Source organism: Neomonachus schauinslandi, chromosome 9 (genome assembly GCF_002201575.2).
Source record: "Neomonachus schauinslandi chromosome 9, ASM220157v2, whole genome shotgun sequence".
In the NCBI taxonomy this organism is placed as follows: Eukaryota; Metazoa; Chordata; class Mammalia; order Carnivora; family Phocidae; genus Neomonachus; species Neomonachus schauinslandi.
Genome location: NC_058411.1, coordinates 29,991,275 through 30,009,012, shown reverse-complemented (window position 1 = coordinate 30,009,012; position 17,738 = coordinate 29,991,275). Strand labels below are relative to the sequence as shown.

The window sequence follows — 17,738 nt, the reverse complement described above, 5'->3', positions numbered from 1 at the left end:
AATAAAATAAAAGTAATAACACAACCTTCACTTTGGGCAAGGCTTTTCATTTTCCGAAGCTTTTTCATACGACCTTGTTTTTACACTAATTTAAGTTTTAACGACCGCTATTGAACTGTTATTCTGCCCAATGCCTTCAAGCCAAAATCCTGAAATCCATCTACCTAACCCCCAAAAGGACAATCTTTCCACTAAAAGACCATCTTTCGTTGACCCTTTGCTAACAATCAAGTAGCTGGTTCTTCCCAATTGACAGAGCAGAGACAAATCCATTATCAGAGCCAGGGCTTTTTGCAAGTAGTTTTAAGAAGTGATGTTTGAGTTAATGATGCAATGTGGTAAAGGAGTATAAGCCATGGGTTAAATCAGGGGTCTGAGCCACACATCCCCGGGCCTGGCTAACCTTGTTTGGTTGTATGATGCCAAACATCTGAAATAAACAGTTCTTCCCAATGCATGTCCCACATTAAGATTTCATGGGAAGACTACCAGCTGCTTCCCCCACCAGCCCTGCTCTCCCTCTTCCTTGGTAATAGCCCCTGATTATTAGCTGGGCTCACTGCCACCCAGATTAAAGTCCTGCATCTCCCAGCCTCCCCTGCGCCAGCCATGGCTATATGATTACATTCTGGCCAATTAATGCAAGCAGATGTGTTTTTGCTGGGTTTCTGGGAGGATCACGGGAGCCAACTCAGCTCCAGGAGCACCTTTTCCTGTGCTTCTGCTTTTCTTCCTCCTTCAGGCCTGATACTTGGACCGAATAACTGGCATTTCAGCAGCCATCTCAGAACATAAGGCAAGCCTGAGAATGCAAGCCATGTATTGGGATGGAGTGAAAAATGAGCCTGGATCCCTGATGACACTGGGATGTCCTAAACTCTGCAGACTTCTTTTCAAAGACGAATGAACGTACACCTTGTTTTAGCCACTGCTATTTTGGTTTTTAGGTTATGTGCTGTCAAACCTAAAGTTATTGAGGATTATATATCAACATAGGATGCTGTACACCTTCCATTGCCAGTTAACAGCACGTGACTTTTTATTTATTTTATTTTATTTTTTTTAAAGATTTTATTTATTAGAGAGAGAGAGAGAGAAACAGTATGAGAGGGGATAGGGTCAGAGGGAGAAACAGGCTCCCCGCTGAGCCGGGAGCCCGATGTGGGACTCGATCCCAGGACTCCGGGATCATGACCTGAGCCGAAGGCAGTCGCTTAACCAACTGAGCCACCCAGGCGCCCAGCACGTGACTTTTTAAAGTAGGTGACCAGGATAGTAAAGCATTTTAATTAATCACCTTTCTACTGAGCCTTTTATAACAGATGTTTATCACCAACTACTTTCTTTTTTCCACAAAGACAACCCCCATATGTACATAGTCTTTTCCCTAGTGGATCTAAGTCAACTAACACATATGATTCCTAGAATTCTCCCCTCATGATAGTGGCCAAAATCCAACTCTCTAGAACCCTTAATAAAAACCAAGAGAGGGGCACCAGAGTGGCTCAATCAGTTAAGCGGCTGCCTTCGGCTCAGGTCATGATCCCAGGGTCCTGGGATGGAGCCCCGCATCAGCAGGGAGCCTCCTTCTCCCTCTCCTCCCTGCTCATGCTCTCACTCTCTCTCTCAAATAAATAACATCTTAAACAAAAAAACCCAAGAGAAACAGGCCAGCATCCCTAGGTCTGCAAAACACAGAGAAGTTGTGACTCTCCAAATGGCGAGTAAAAACTAGCATAACATTTCCAAAATGATTTTCAAGTCATGCACACAGAGCAATGAAGTAAAAACAACAGTGTCATCAAGACTCATACTGGAGGGACGCCTGGGTGGCTGAGTCGGTTAAGTGTCTGCCTTCGGCTCAGGTCGTGATCCCACGGTCCTGGGATCGAGTCCCGCATCCGGCTCCTTGCTCAGCGGGGAGCCTGCTTCTCCCTCTGCCTGCGCTCCCCCTGCTGTGCTCTCTCTCTCAAATAAATAAATAAAATCTTAAAAAAAAAAAAAAGAGGGCACGTACTACATGGAGCACTGGGTATTACACGAAAACAATGAATTGTGGGTCACAACATCAAAAACTAATGATGTATGGTGACTAACGTAACATAATAAAATAAAATAAAATAAAACAACACTCACCTCATGAGTTAATGTAACTAATGGTCAGATAAATTACCATTTAAATAAAAACTTTTGCTGGGGGGGGGAAGGAAAAAAAAGACTCATACTGGATTCACACAATCCCAGGCAAACAGCCACCACAGACAAATGTGAAGGAGCTACCCCAGCTCCCCTGTGAGGTTTATAGCAGGTGTCAATATCAGCACCAACCATGCAGCCCAGTGGACTCCACACATTTCTGGGCATCCGCGACCCCCTTGAGGTCAAGGGTCAGACTGTACCACGTGTAAGTCCAACTCCCACCACAGCACAGTGTACCTGAGGGCTCCACCTTGGCAATCTGAAAGCCCACTAAAGACAAAGAAAGAATAGGGTTTTGTCTCCCCAGTGACAGAATGACACTGAGGTCTCTTGCCATCTCCTGCAAATGGCAGAACCTTAGCAAGGTAACTTTTCTTTCAAAAGAGCCTAGACTTCCAAACGCAAATCTCATGGAAGGTAAAACCTGGTGTTTACAGCTTGAAATTACAACCAAATTTGAAACTTCCTGGAGGAAATGATTGACTTTTACAATTCCGTCATCCTAGCCCAAGTTTTTCAAAGGACTCAATACGTATGATTAGAGCACTTTGCCTACTTCTTCCAGCATAAGGATATAAGAAAAAATAAAGAACAGTCAGCTTCTACATCACATTTTCTACCAACACATCTGCTTATTCTTACCCCATCATCCGAAGCAATGTCTAGGCAGAAATGTGAAAGGGATCACCAAAAGTTTTAATTTAATATATTTAAAGAATAGAATATGGGAGGAGGGATGAGAATAATCTTATTTTATGGAGTTTAAATCCTTCACATGAATTATATATAATGTTCCATGCTTTTACAAGGATGAATGTTTCTATTATTAAGAGAGAAGAGGGCTCAGGTAGAAGAGATAAGGGTAAGAAAGGCTATTTTAAAGTAAATTGGAAAGTCTATTTGTGTATGGGTGTGTCTGTATGTACAAACATATGTATATATACATTTATATATATATAAAATATTTACTTTAAAAATGTCTGGGAGGATATGCCAAATGTAATAGCTGTATTCCCTGAAGGAAAACATTATTGGTTATCTTTCTCTTTTTTATCTACTAATTTTAGTACAACAAAAACATCTACTTAAATAATTTTAAAATGTATTTTTCCCCTGAAACAAATAATATGTTATATGTTAATAATTAAAAAAAAAATCATAAGGAATTATAAAATAAAAATAATTATAATTGTCCAACAACAAAAAAAGACACACACAAAAAACCCATATTCTTAAAAGTAAACATTCACAGTAGTATTGACAGAAAAATAACCACATCTGGAACAGCTCAGAACCAAAGTCCAAAGGAGTTCTGGGCTCAATGCTGAAGGAGACAGAGAGCAAAGTTCCTGGGACCCACACGACCCCCTCCAAAACCCTAATGCCCCCTCTCCAGACAGGATGCTCAAAATCATCTTAAGCATATCCTATTTAACAAATTCTATCCTCTCTACCACACAGTGCAGGCAAGAGAGAGCACAGATTACCACACAAAAGCAGCATAGTCCCAGCGCCTGCAGATTCCTCCAAGGAAAGAGACTGGTTTCCACCAACTCACCATATAATTATGTCTAACACTTGCTTTACAATCCAGTTTATGGATTTGGATGTTTCATAAACAGTTACTTCTCAGTTCCCTGTTATTAAACACTAGGTGGTTACAACAATTCATTAATAAGACCCGCAGGCTATCAGAAGTCTATACTACTACCAGCCAGGTCACGCTCTCCCAGTGGACACTGTCACCCGAATCAGCTCCATAGCTTAAACAACATGCCTCTTCTTCCTTATAGCCCCTTCTCTGGGGGGTAGCTCAAGTTGGGGTGGTCAGGTAGAACACAAATAGGCATTATAATTACCTGTTGTTCCACCAAAGAAGGAAACCCCTTTTGTGATTACAGACACACTTCCCTAAAGTGGAAAAATTGATCTACCTATATATATATGTGGATATATATTGCACAGCAGAGCAGAATTATACACTGCCAACCTTGCCTGCTAATATGAGCTCAGAATTATTCCAAACCCCTCGGCTGCCTCATTCTTCTCTTTCTAAACCAATTTTTCCTGGCACTCATTCCATCCCTACATCTCAACTCAAGGATGGAATGGTTTTAACCAAGGAGTTTCACTGCCCACTGAGATTCCTTTAGGAATCCACTCCCGCCAAAGCCATGGACTGAGTATAAAAGTGTTCTTGAGCCCTCCAGCCCCATCTCTTTATACTCACTGTTACTGGACTTAAGGTCGCGGTGGATGATGGGGACAATTGCCTCATCATGTAAGTAGTTCATCCCTCTGGCAATCTGCACAGCCCAGTTCACAAGGATGTCTGGGGGAATCCTTTTCCCAGATAACACTCTATTCAAAGGCCCTCCACGTGCAAACTCCATGACCAAGCAGAGGTTGGGTTCCTTCAGACACACCCCCCTAAGGGCAATGATGTTGGGGTGCTTCAGCATTGCGAAGAGCTTGGCCTCCTGGCGAACATTTTCTATAGTCTGGCTGATGTCCTCATCGGGGTCATGGCGAGCTGCTTTCACGGCAACCTCATCCCCTATCCAGAAAGCACGATAGACCTTCCCAAAGCCCCCGATGCCAATAATCTCTTCCAGGGTTAGTTCCGCAAAATCAATCTCTAACACTGAGAAAGAGAAAAAAAAAAAAGAAGTCAAAAACATTCTGAAAATACCACTGAATCACCCATTTACCGATGGCTAAACATAGCAAGTTATCTGTTCACTTGGCTTGTCTCCCCACTATAAAGTAAGCTCCATCAAGGCAAGAAATGTGGCTAACCTATTTTCTGTTGCATTATTCTTAATGACTAGCACATAGTGAGCATTCAATAAATATTCATGTAATAATTTCTACTTGGAGCATCATGCAGAATGTTGTACCATGACAAACCATTTTAACGAAAGGGAACATAGAGGGAGATCATTTTTAGAAGACTTATTCATTTTTGGGGCGCCTGGGTGGCTCAGTTGGTTAAGCGACTGCCTTCGGCTCAGGTCATGATCCTGGAGTCCCGGGATCGAGTCCCGCATCGGGCTCCCTGCTCAGCGAGGAGCCTGCTTCTCCCTCTGACCCTCCCCCCTCTCATGTACTCTCTCTCATTCTCGCTCTCTCAAATAAATAAATAAAATCTTTAAAAAAAAAAAAAGAAGACTTATTCATTTTACTGTGTACTAGATGGTGAGAAGCATACAATCCAGTGACAAGGCAGACACACAACAACCAAACCACAGTGTTAAAAGAGCCTTCGTAGCTGTATGATCAGATTAGGAAAACCACCAACTCCCACTGCAGGACAGGATATAAGAGGGTGAGTGGGAAGAGATTCTCAGGGAAGGCAACACTGGGAATGCGCCCTAAAGAATGAGTGGGAGGGAGAGTGCCTGGCTGGCTCAGTCGGTAGAGTGTGTAACTTTGGATTTTGGGGTTGTGAGTTTCAGCTCCATGTTGGGTGTAGAGATTACTTAAAAATAAAATCTAAAAAAAAAAAAAGAATGAGCGGGAGGGATCGCATCAGGCAGCAAAGATCAGGATGGAGAAGGACAAACCAAGCAAAGGGAAGGTCATGAGCAAGAACATGAGGTATGAGAATGTACGGCATATTAAGAACTTCAAGGAGTCCAGTGTGGCTGGATTATATGCATTAGGATAGGAGATGAGGCTCAAGGTCTTGCTGGGGTCAGCTAGGTTGTGAAATGGTTTTAAAGTCATTCTGAGAGGCTTGAACTTCACGCTGTGAATGATAGGACTCATGTATTTTTAAGTAGGGGAGAGTTATTAGACGGCGATTTAGAAAGGACATCAATTTTGGCAGCCATGGGGAATATAACCTGGAGGATAGGGAGCCTACTGCAAAAGGAACCACTAGGGAGGCCAATGAAGTAGCCCAGGCACGCAAGCACAGGGTCTGAACATCAGCAGCAGGTAAGACGAAGTGTGTGGAGTAAATTGGGAGGATATTTTCAAAACGTGGTTCTACCATGACCTGGTGACTAAGACCTGAAGGAGAGGAGCCTCCCAGGGGACATCTCACTCCAGAAGTCACCTGCTCCACAACTCCATCCCTGATGTCCCGAAGTACCACACCCAACCACTCATCTCCTTTCCAATGCAGAATGAACCTAGGGTACCTGATTATATCTTCAGCGCTGTTTGGAAAGGCTTCCTTGGATAGGTCATAATAGCTACCAGTGATTACAAATCTCGGGCTAGATAAGGTGTTGCTATAGGAGTAAAGTGCTATTTTATGTTTCTCTCATGAAAACCCTGTGCTCTGTCTTCTCAGTCTCTTTGTCTTTACCTGGCTGACTCATACTCAACCCTCAGGTCTCAGCTTAAACAAAATCTCCTAGAGGAACTTTTCCTAACCCCTGCCTGAATGAGGTCAGGCCCCCATCAAACACGTCCATAACCGTCTCTGTTTGGCAAGACCCAACAAGGTTTAATTACTTGTTCAGTGCCTGCCGTCCTGCGAGATTGTGAGATCCACAAGGGCAGAGTCTGTCTGCTTTATTCACCACTGTACTCACCCTGCTGAACATTCAGCAGGTAAGCAGAAGTCAAGTAAAATGGGGAGACAACCTATCTCAGTAGTAAATGAACCAAACTCAGATCTGAAAAATTTTTTAAAAATGCACTGGACCTCCTGAAACAGAGAGAATATAGTCGGTTTGCTAAAAAACAAACAAACAAAAAACTAAGAAAACAAAGATATATTTCTGAACTTTTGGCAAGACCAAAAGAGGAACTGGCTACTGCTGGCTGTTCTCTTCCTTCCTCAGCCAGCTCCAGAATGACTCCAACCTCCACTCACATGCTCGTGGTGCTCAAAACTCTATATTCTTGCTTAATTAGAGTATTCCTAATCTTATCTAGGGCTAATATTCATTTGTATTTTACAATGCAACTGGCAGTCTGCACAAAAGAATACAGAAATATATACAACAAGTATAGCCCATCTCGACCCTCCAAAGTTCCAATTGTTCAAGCTCTCACCTCATCTGGCATTCCTCTTAAAGAATAAATGTTACAGCTGGTCCTACAGAATAATGATCAATATCCGCTCTAAAATCCTCCAGCATATCTTGCAGTACAGAGGCCAGAAAGCTAAGAACTACATTTTCCAGACTCCCTTACCACTACAGGTCTGCTTTTGTCAATTAGATGCACAAGATAGGGAAGGCAGAAGTGAGTTGGACACCATCTTCTTGCCGCTTCTCCTGGCAAGCATGGCTGTGGAGAAGTGGGATTTTTCTGCATGTCGGTGTCTAATCATTAGCTCTGGGCAGTTGTAGAAAGGAATGCTGCAAGGCCAAGTGGTTGCCTAATCTCTGGACAGCAACTACAACAGGGTGTTCTTGAAATGGACAGCTTCAGTGTCAACTCCTGATTCTGTATGTTCGCAATTAGAGAAGTGGTAGCTTGCTGGGTGAGCCAGGTCTGCAATGCTGTGGGAGTTGTTCCTATAGGTCCAGCTAAGAGCCCCTTCTCCCTGCCCTTCCAACAATTCTGTAAGCATCCACTTTGCTGTGTTAAATCACTTTCTGCTTAAAATAGCTTAAATGTTTCTGGGTCCTAAAATGAATCCTGATTACTAACTCTTGTCTTATCTTGTCTACATCAATGAGAAAAACAATGCGTATATTAAGGAGTGATAAGAAACCCTCTTGGAGAAATACATAAATTATGTTAGGAGTCTCCTTGGTCATGGAAGGAAGGAACATTCACTTTTTCTAACAGCTTTTACACTGATGAAAAGATACCTGTCTCTTTAAGAAGTTTGCATTCACACATCTTATTTCCTCAACTGACTATCTGAATTTTCCTTAAGAGAATTAACTGTTGTATTTTCTCTTAAACCGTTCCTTCTTTCCTCTGGTCTGAAGCATAGTTGTGAACATACAGGATGTGTTAAGTATTTATTTAAACATATAAGGTTTTAAAAGAAGTGATGCTGAACCTGGGTGCTGAAGGGACAGCTCCTCAGATGGCATTTCAAAGACAGAAAACCTCTGTGGGGAAGGGAGAGCAATAATCTCTCTCTGGGTAGAACAGAAACCCTCAGGTTCTTGCTAACTAGTTAAGGAAATATTATGACCAGCCTTCAAGAAAAGTCTAGAACACAGCTTGCAAGCAGATAGAAGACAGAAGAGTGGGGCCTGGGGGGAGGGTACTTTCTTTTCCTTTCCCTGTGAAGACGTCCCTTTGGGTAGGAACTAGACCTTCAGCTGCAGCTGAGAGAACGTGGGGCTCTGCTTTCTCATTCCAGTCAAGACCTGGTTTTAAGTAAGAATCAGGTCAAGTCACATTCAGCACATTTTTCAGTTTCTGTGGATGGATATTTCCAAGAATATCAGGAACAAAACCTTATTTCTTTCATTTTTGCAGTCAGGATGTTATCCTCTCTCAACTGTATTCTTGAAAACTAAATGTATAGGCACATTCTGGTGGGTTTTGGACAAGTGAATGGTACATACCTCACTCATTTAAAAATCCCAAGTACACCTGAAAACACATCCTTATATTTCTAGTGGATGCAAGGAAAAGAATGTAAATTAATAAAAATCTTAATTAATACCCTGCTTGAAAACAGACACAATTCTCCTGTAAGAAAAACTTTTTTTTAATACCTAGGACTATGTCCCAAGATGATGAATTTGGAACTGTACATTTTTCCTCTTTCACTAAAAAAAAAAAAAAAAAAAAGATGAGTGAGCTCCTAGGTTATTTATATTTGTCAGCCCCATGGAGAGCTAAAGTTTCATATCTACATTGGAGGGGATAAAGGCACTATATAAATATTAGATGATTTCTAAATATCTATTATATTTTTTATTTGTCACAAGATTTGAGTACAGTTTGAAACAAAATTTTCAACTTAAAAAGCAATATTTAAAACTAAAACTAAACATTCTTACTTAACTGACTGTCTGCTATTCATAATCTAATGTCACAATTCATACCCCAGAAGAGAAGTTCAAAAGGGTAACTAGGGAAAAGCTGTCAGTGGCTCAATTTCATTCCAAGTCTTTGGAGACAAGGTTGTCAATCACTTTATTTTCCGAGTGACACTAACTAAAATGGTGGATGCAGGACACCCATCAGAGCACCTGTTAGCAATTTCCCAAGTTCATCTTTATCAAAGCATTTGTGACTTATAAGCACCTCCTTATCTTTTTTTTTTTTTTTTTTTTAAGATTTTATTTATTTATTCATGAGAGACAGAGAGAGAGAGAGGCAGAGGGAGAAGCAGGCTCCCAAGGAGCAGGAAGCCCGATGCGGGACTCGATCCCAGGACCCTGAGATCATGACCTGAGCCGAAGGCAGACGCTTAACCATCTGAGCCACCCAGGCGCCCAAGCACCTCCTTATCTTATCATTTCTTTATCTCCTGGTATTTTTTTTAAAGTTGTATTTATTTAAGTAATCTCTACACCGCAGGCAGAGCTCGAACTCACGACCCTGAGCTCAAGAGTCGCACGCTCCACCAACTCAACCAGCTAGGCACCCCTATCTCCTGGTATTTAATACAGTATCTATCTTTTGCTAGGTGCTCTAACTGGTTTTTGAATGGAATTAAATTTTCTGAATTATCAAGAATTAATTCCATTCAAGTTCGGAACTGCTGATGAGACTAAATAACTTACCAAGGCCTTCAAGTGTCATGTTCTTCAAGTCAATTCTTTTAATAAGCACAAAGTACTTCCTACTTCCTTAACATCTGAGTTTTAGATACAGGAAGCTAGTCTATCTAAGGTAACTTTTGTCACAATAAAGATTAAGTCCTGGGCACCCAAGGGAGAAGGGGCTGCTAACATAGCACACTGTGGCCCTGGCTGGTGTTCGGCAGATGAATTTTTCCAGCCCAAGTCACATTCACTCCTGACTACTCTGACAGCTTGGGCACAGAGACGGGAGAAACAGAGTTCCTGCTTAAAAGCCTCACACAGTTCTCCCACTCTGACATTAGCTGTACAAAAAAAAAAAATCACAAAACGTCACCCATAAAGAACCTCAAACCTTTGACTTATGTATAAAAAACTGCACTGTGTCTAATATGCCAGGCCATTCTTCCAGTATCTCTTCCAGCATGTGACCAAGTTCATCTTCAGCGCTATTTCAGATACTACATTAGGACCATTAACCTCCACCTCCCAGTACTACAGCCAGATTTAACACCCAGAAACCATTTAAAATCACTTGTTGCCTCCAGGCATTATAAAGATCAAAATGTAGAAAACAAGAAGTTTTACACTGAATGAGAGGGAGACAGAAACAAAGGGAACTAAGGATTTGAACATCAATTTGATGGTCAAAACACCAATAAAGAAGAATAGAAAAATAAGGAAAGAGGTTATGCTTTTCATATTAAGTGATGGTATTTAAAGAAAACATCTTAAATAAAGTAACACAACTGTTCAGATGAAAATAAGTTACAGGACCGAAAGATAAATGTTACAAATGAAATTTAAAAACTAAATGCCTAAAGTTGGCCCTTGGTAACAGTTTTTTTTAACTAACTAAAATGTAAAGTATACAAAATATGGAATAAACAATAATAAATATGTATTAACAATACCTTTTAGCAGGGAAGAAATTATGGAAATCATCAAATATAAAACAGTATAAACTGCACAAGAAGGTATTTACATCTTCTAAAACCACCTAGCAGAACTGATTAAGGGATTCCAAGGGCAATTTAACTCCTTTGATAAAAACAAAGGAAATTTCATTGCAGGGTGTGGAACAGGGGGCTCCTGGGAAATTGGTGAAAACCAGGACACTGGAAGAAAGGCCCTGGGAGGGACCCATGGGCATGGTCCCCTTGAGATTTGGCAAATACCAAATATAGGCAAGGATCTAGGGTGAGAAGAAAGGAGAAAATGTATTATCTGAACAGCCTGGGTGTCAAGGGACTGGGACTTAGCCACTGTACCTTGTGCTCCTGATCTCTCATGGGGGAAGGACATACTTTTCCCTCTCCAATCATTTCTCCACCCATCATCACCTGCTTCTTCACACACTCGCACCCTTCTCAGCACCTCATTCAGTGAGACTCCTAAAGGTACAACTTCTGACACAAGACTGCGATCCAAGAAATCAACACGACATTTCAAAGACACTTCAGCCTTGAGTTCACACAGGCTTCCGGGACATGAGAAGAGCCAGCCCAGCCAGCCCTGCGCGAGACACCCCCATCTGCTTCAAAGCAAATGCCTTGAAGGGGCGGGGACAGGCGGTCGAAGAGGTCGGGAAGGTCCCCGATTTGGGGACTAAGATGATGACAGAAACTACCAGCTGGCCTGCAATCCTTCCAGATTTGGGGAAGCGGGGAGTGCGAAATGGGGAGATTCTCATGCTGGGGTTTCAGGATGTGGAAAGCGGAAGCCACTGCTGAGGTGGTCAGATGAAGGTTAAGGAGCCCAAGCGCCTGAGGTTCCAGGCTAGGCCTGCGGCGTCTCTATCTTACCCATCGCACCCACCAGAGCAGCCCCTGCAGCCCGAGCGCGCGGGCGCACCCACTCCCAGGTCAATCATTCCCCACCCGCCCTGCGACCACCCGTAGGCCTCCAGCCCCCCACCCCCTTCTCCGCCCGGCTCCGCGGCCCCGCCTTCGCCTTACACTGGATGGGCGGGTAGCAGCTGGGGTCCTCGCCGCCGTGCTGGCAGCGGCTGGAGAAGGCGCTGCGCGGGGTCACGTAGTTGCTGGGGAAGATGCCCACCCGCTGGTTCAGCTGCCCGGTCCACCAGCCCTCGTCGCCGGACACCTGCGAATCCTTGGACAGCACCTCCACTACGTCGCCCAGCCGCAGGGTCAGCTCGTCCTCGCCCGCCGCCTCGTAGTCGAACACCGCCGTCCAGTAGGGCAGCGGTGCCTCGGGACCCAGCTCCCCCCGGGCCGCCGCCGCCTCCTCCTCCTCGTCCTCCTCCTCCTCGGCCCCGGCCCCCGCTCCGTCCTCCCCCGGCGGGGCGGCAGCGGCGGCGCTCGTCAGGCAGCCGAGAAGCGCTCTGGAGGGCTCCATGGAGCGGCCGATCCATAGGGTGCGGGGCTGCCGCCGCCCGCAGGAGCCGCCGCCGCCTATTGTTCATGCGGCTCCGCAGAGCTGGGGGGGACCCCCCTTCCCCGACGGCGGCCGCAGGTAGGGTCCGGGCTGGCGGGCGGGGAGACCCGGCTCGCTGGGGCTGGCGCGGCGCGGCGACAAGTGCGCCGGGCGGGAGTGCTCACCGCGGCATGGGGGGCGCGGCGGGCCGGATCCCCCCCCCTCGGTGCCCCCCCCCCCCCGGGGGCGGCCTGGCCACCTCCACCGCGGGTACCTGCTCGCTCAGCCGGTGCCCGCCACCGCCCGCCGGCCGCTGGCCGCAGCTCCCCTCTCCGCCCGCGTCCCGCCCCCAGCGCCGCCCGCACTCCGGGGACCACCTGACGCGGGCCTGGCTCCGCCCCAGCCCTGCGGACCCGAAGGGGCGGGGCCGCCCGGCGCCGGGCCCTCCCCCCCCCCCCCCGCCAACCCGCCCTCCCATTGGTCGCTGCCGACCGTCCGCAGGTTCCTCGCGCCGCGGCTGGGGCTGCCCCGCCAGCCACTGGCCCGCCCCTCTCCACCCCCTGCGCCTACGTGTCTTGCCCCCCGGGGCCCGCCCCTTTTGCGGGCTCTCCTTCTCAACCCCAGGTCGACCCATTCCTCTCTCCCATTGGCCCGCGGCAGCTCCAACCATTGGTCCGTGGTACCTGTCCATTTCCTGCGAGAGTTCAACACCTCCTGGCAGGAGGAGTCTGCGGCCTCATTGGATGCATCAGAAGGGATGGGTGGATCCTCAAAGGTAAGGCCGAGTCTCCGTTCGGACTGAAAGGGCTGGAGGGGGCCGCGCCCTTTGTTTGCTGTGGTAGGGCAAGGGACCCGTTGGGCAGCACCCGTGCTCTGGATCCTGAAGTGAGCTTTTGAGAGTGAGCAGAGGAAAAGCGAGCTGGCTTGTACGTCCCCCGCCAGAGCCCTTTCTTCTCCAGCTCTCTCTTACAGTTGGATTCTCCCCGCTCTTGGATGTGCCTCTGCCCGGGTCCAACCAGGTGGATCAGCTTCCGCTCCCGGCCCCACTCCCACCTACGAAACCTTTCATCTCCATAAGGCCTTTAGGCCCATTGGAATGTTCTTTAGAAGCACTCTTAAAACTACAGTACTCGCCTTTTCACACAGCTCCCTCGTTGCTGGGTTCCTGTAAAAAGAGATTCCAAAGAGAGAATGAGAGACCACCTTAGTGGGGCTTCAAACTGAGGCTGGAAAGCTCAGTTTGGGGAAGTTGTCCGTGAAGGGGGCTTGGCCTCTCTGAACAGACTCAGTTTTTCTACAATTGTGGGTTTCTTTTGCTTGAGTGAATTGTACCTCAGATCATGATGACCTCTAGAAATCAGATTAAAAACCAAAGTAGAATATACATACAAGGCAATGCTACGTTCATGATCAAGGGCCAATCTTTTCCTACATCCTTTTGTTATCTTCATTTCTCAAACATTAAGAAAGAATAAGATAGGGGCGGCGGTGGCTCAGTCGGTTAAGCGTCTGCCTTGGGCTCAGGTCATGATCCCAGGGTCCTGGAATTGAGCCCAGCACTGGGCTCCCTGCTCAGCCGGGGTCTGCTTCTCCCTCTCTCTCTGTGCTCTCTCTCTCAAGTAAATAGATAAAATCTTTAAAAAAAAAAAAAAAAAAAATGAATGAGATAAGTGGGTCCTAATATTTCTTCTTTGCTTTAATCCTATCATAGTAATGTAGATTTCCAAGGAGAAAGTTTTCTGACATTTCAAAACAAGTCAATCCTGAAAGATCTAGCCCAACCTCCACCAAACTGTGTTACCTTTTCCCCTTCAGTGGTAGGAATAAATACGATTTGTTTAGCAAGAGTTAGTGCTTCCCTGAGTATTTTCGGTTTCATTTTAGTTTGAGGTCGATCATTAGACAAACTGAAGACAGGCAACTTGTAAAGATAATCAGGGCTAGCATCTTCGGCCCTGCCCCCACCAGCTGCCTGATCTTGGGCATGTACTTAACACTGTAGTTCAGTCTGCTCCTCATGTATATGAGGGGTGTGGACTGGAAGATCTGTGTTCTTGTAGGCCCCACATTCTGTGGTTTGCATAAAAGTATGGCTACACTATATACCTAGGCATCCCACACATTTGGAGTCTGCGAGAGGTTAAGAGTACTGTTCTGAAGAGCATCCAGTGTAGGTTTTGAGAAAGGACTTCTGAGTAAATGCCCTAAAACTAATGTTCAGATTCTTATTGTACATAGGATCAGTGAACTGGAAAAGATATGGATAAGTCTCTGAGTAAATTCTCTAGGTTTTGTTCAATCCAGAACAAACTATTCCATCCCCAAGCAGAAGAGCAGGAGAGTGGGGGTAGAGGTACACCGTTTTAAAAAAGACCATTAAAAAAAGAATTTCTTTTAAGATTTTATTTACTTATTTGAGAGAGAGAGAGAGAGCGTGCGTGCACGAGCAGCAGGAGGGGCAGAGGGAGAAGGAGAGGGAGAAGTAGACCCCCCCCCCCCCCTGAGCAGGGAGCCCAATATGGGGCTCTATCCCAGGACCCTGGGATCATGACCTGAGCCGAAGGCAGACACTTAACCTACTGAGCCACCCAGGCACCCTGTGAAAAAAAGATTTTCTTGATAAAATTTTAATTTGGAGGAAAAAGGAATTTCTCCTAGACACACACACACAGAAATAGAAACAGAAACAAAAAACTAGGAAGGTAGAAAGTTGTCAGTGGTAGATCTCTTTCGTGTAGTAGGATTATGAGTAATTAGGCAATTTTTATTGTCACTTTGCTTATTTGTAATTTTGTATGTTTCACCGTAGCTTTTGTGATCTCCACTCCTCTCCCACCCAGAGAAGAGGAAAAAAATCCTTGATGCCTCAGTAGGAGAAGTCTAACTCCTCATATTATGTAAATCTTTAATACCATAGCATATGTTTAGGACTTCATGAAGAGTCAATTCATCAAACATTTCAAGAAGTCATTCAGTAAATATTTGTCCGATGGATAAGCACTAGGAATTCAAATGAGGGAAGATCCTTTGGGCTAAAGTTGTCTAGTAGGGTTTCATGGAAGAGGCAGAACCAAAGCTGGTCCTGAAGGGGTATGGGGTGGAGCAGGGAAGACTCTGCACGAAGGAAAAAAGGGAGAATATGAGCACAGCCACAGAGGTGGGATGGAATGAATAGGCTCATCTGAATGGAATAAAGGATGAGGAGGAACTGAAAATAGGTTGAGGCCAGATTCCAGAGGGCCTCATAATTGCTTGAATCATACTAATAATTGTTTAGTTGATTATTTGTAATTATTTAATGCCCAGTTTGTTCACCATAGGGTGGAAACCTGTCTGTCTGGTTCTCCACAATTCTCCCAGCACCTAGAGAGTGCCTAGAACATAACTGGCTCTTGGTACACGTTTGTGATTGAGTGGTGAACGTGAATACCAAGCGAAGAAGCCTGGATTTTGTTTAGCAGATAAAAGGTCATCACTGAAAGCTTTTGCACGGGCTGTGAAGTGATGAAATATCCCTTCACCTAGGACTAGAAGAGATGAGGAATGCATAGAGAGGTGCTTACGTTGGGCATTGAAGGATGGGTGTCACTTGCGGAGTGAAGACTAGAAAGCGTGCACATGGAAATTAATGAGATAGACGGCAGTGACAGAAATACCAGCCTGCGAAAAGGAGAGAGTGCAGAAAGGGAGTCGTGGGAAATGAAATTGACTAAATAAAAGAGGGGCAGATAGCAAAAGACTTTGAAAGCCAGAGGGAATTACCAAGATCTTTCCACTGTTAAGTTCTCGAGCAGTGGTTGACAAATATCACCCCAAAAAGGACCATTTTCTCTACCACACTGAAAAGTCTAGCATCAGTGGTACACCTGGGCACTAGACTTTTACACCAAATCATGATTTATCCTGGCTCTGTTCATTAAAACAGAGTTTGGGGGCACCTGGGTGCCTCGGTTGAGTGTCCAATTCTTGTTTTCAGTTCAGTTTGTGATCTCAGGGTCCTGAGATGGAGCCCCGTGTCGGGCTCCCTGCTCAGTGTGGAGTCTGCTTGAGATTCTCTCCCTCTGCCCCTCCTGCTTGTGCTCTCTCTCTAAAATAAATAAATAAATATTTTAAAAAAAAACACAAAACTGTGAGACTTTGGGCAAGGTGCCTGTTTGAAACTCAGTTTCCTCTTGCTAAATAAGCATAACAATAGAAACTCCTTTTTCTAGAGGTTTATAGGATTCAAAGAGACAAGCCATCCAGAAGCTCTTTGCATCCTGCTTAGAGCCAGCTCAATAGTCAACGTATTTACTTGCTTCTTTCTGCTGCTCGTCACTGTCAGAAACACTCTTCATCACACCCTTGAAAGCTGCAGAGGCTTCCTGACTGGGAGGTCAACTATGGTTTTTCCCTCTAGAAAAGAGAAGGGAGGGAAAAGGAAGAAGGGAGAAAGAAGGAGGCAAGGGAGACAAGAAGGGAGTTAGGATGGAGGCGGGGAGGAAACAAGGAGAAGGGGGAAGAAGCAGACCGATGGTTAAGTCTGGGACCTTGGACTCTGACAGAAGTGGAATCCATACTGGCTGTTTGCCATTAGGCAAGGCAACCCCCTGGTGTCCCAGATAGCTCTTTAGGAAACTGGGGATACTGGGACTTATCTTCCCGGGCCCCTGGAATGATAACATGACACGATGTCTCTTACATGCTCAGCACAGAGTCTATCAAAGAGTAGTTATCATTATTATTATTTGAGCCTAAAATATGATTTGTTAAATGAATGTCAGGCTCTCCTCAATTCTTTTGGGAAATTCAGTAGTAACCGCACCCCCCTCCCACCTGGGTTTCACTTTCTGCAGTTTTAGCTACTCATTGCCAGCAGGAGCAGGTGGTCCTCCTACTGATGTGTCATCAGGAGGTGAGCAGTAGCCTAATTCTCCATCACAACGCTGACATCCTTCACCTCACTTCGTCTCACCTCAGACGCTGTTTATCATCTCTTATCATTGCAAGCTGCAGAAGGGTGAGTGCAGTTAAATCAGATATTTTGAAAGAGAAAGTGAGAGAGTGTGTTCATGTAACTTTTATGACAGTATCTTTTTATAATTGTTCTATTATTACTTATTGTTCATCTCCTACCATGCCTAATTTATAAATTAAACTTTATCACAGGTATGCACGTATAGGAAAAAACATACTAGGGCGCCTGGGTGGCTCAGTTGTTAAGCGTCTGCCTTTGGCTCAGGTCATGATCCCAGGGTGCTGGGATCAAGTCCCACATCAGGCTCCCTCCTTGGGGGGAAGCCTGCTTCTCCCACTCCCGCTGCTTGTATTCCTGCTCTCGCTATCTCTGTCGCTGTCAAATAAATAAATAAAATATTTTTAAAAATACTATATACAGGATTCAGTACTATCTGCGGTTTCAGGCATCCATGGGGGTCCTGGAACATATCTCCTGCAGATAAAGGGATTTTTTTTTTTTTTTTTTGGAGAGAGAGAGTGAGC

General features: G+C 45.1%; 1 protein-coding gene across 1 annotated transcript in view; it reads right to left on the bottom strand.

Moving 5' to 3' along the window:
- The window catches only part of MAP3K9 (mitogen-activated protein kinase kinase kinase 9), a 77,188-nt gene extending 64,869 nt beyond the window's left edge, over window positions 1–12,319 (bottom strand). Inside the window, exons 1-2 of the mRNA XM_021679757.1 lie at window positions 11,840–12,319; window positions 4,430–4,843 (exon numbers count right to left, since the gene is read on the bottom strand). Of these exons, the coding sequence (XP_021535432.1) occupies window positions 4,430–4,843; window positions 11,840–12,239 (814 nt within the window). The 5' untranslated portion in view covers window positions 12,240–12,319. The remainder of the gene's footprint in view (window positions 1–4,429; window positions 4,844–11,839) is intronic.
- Between the last annotated feature and the right edge of the window lie 5,419 nt (window positions 12,320–17,738).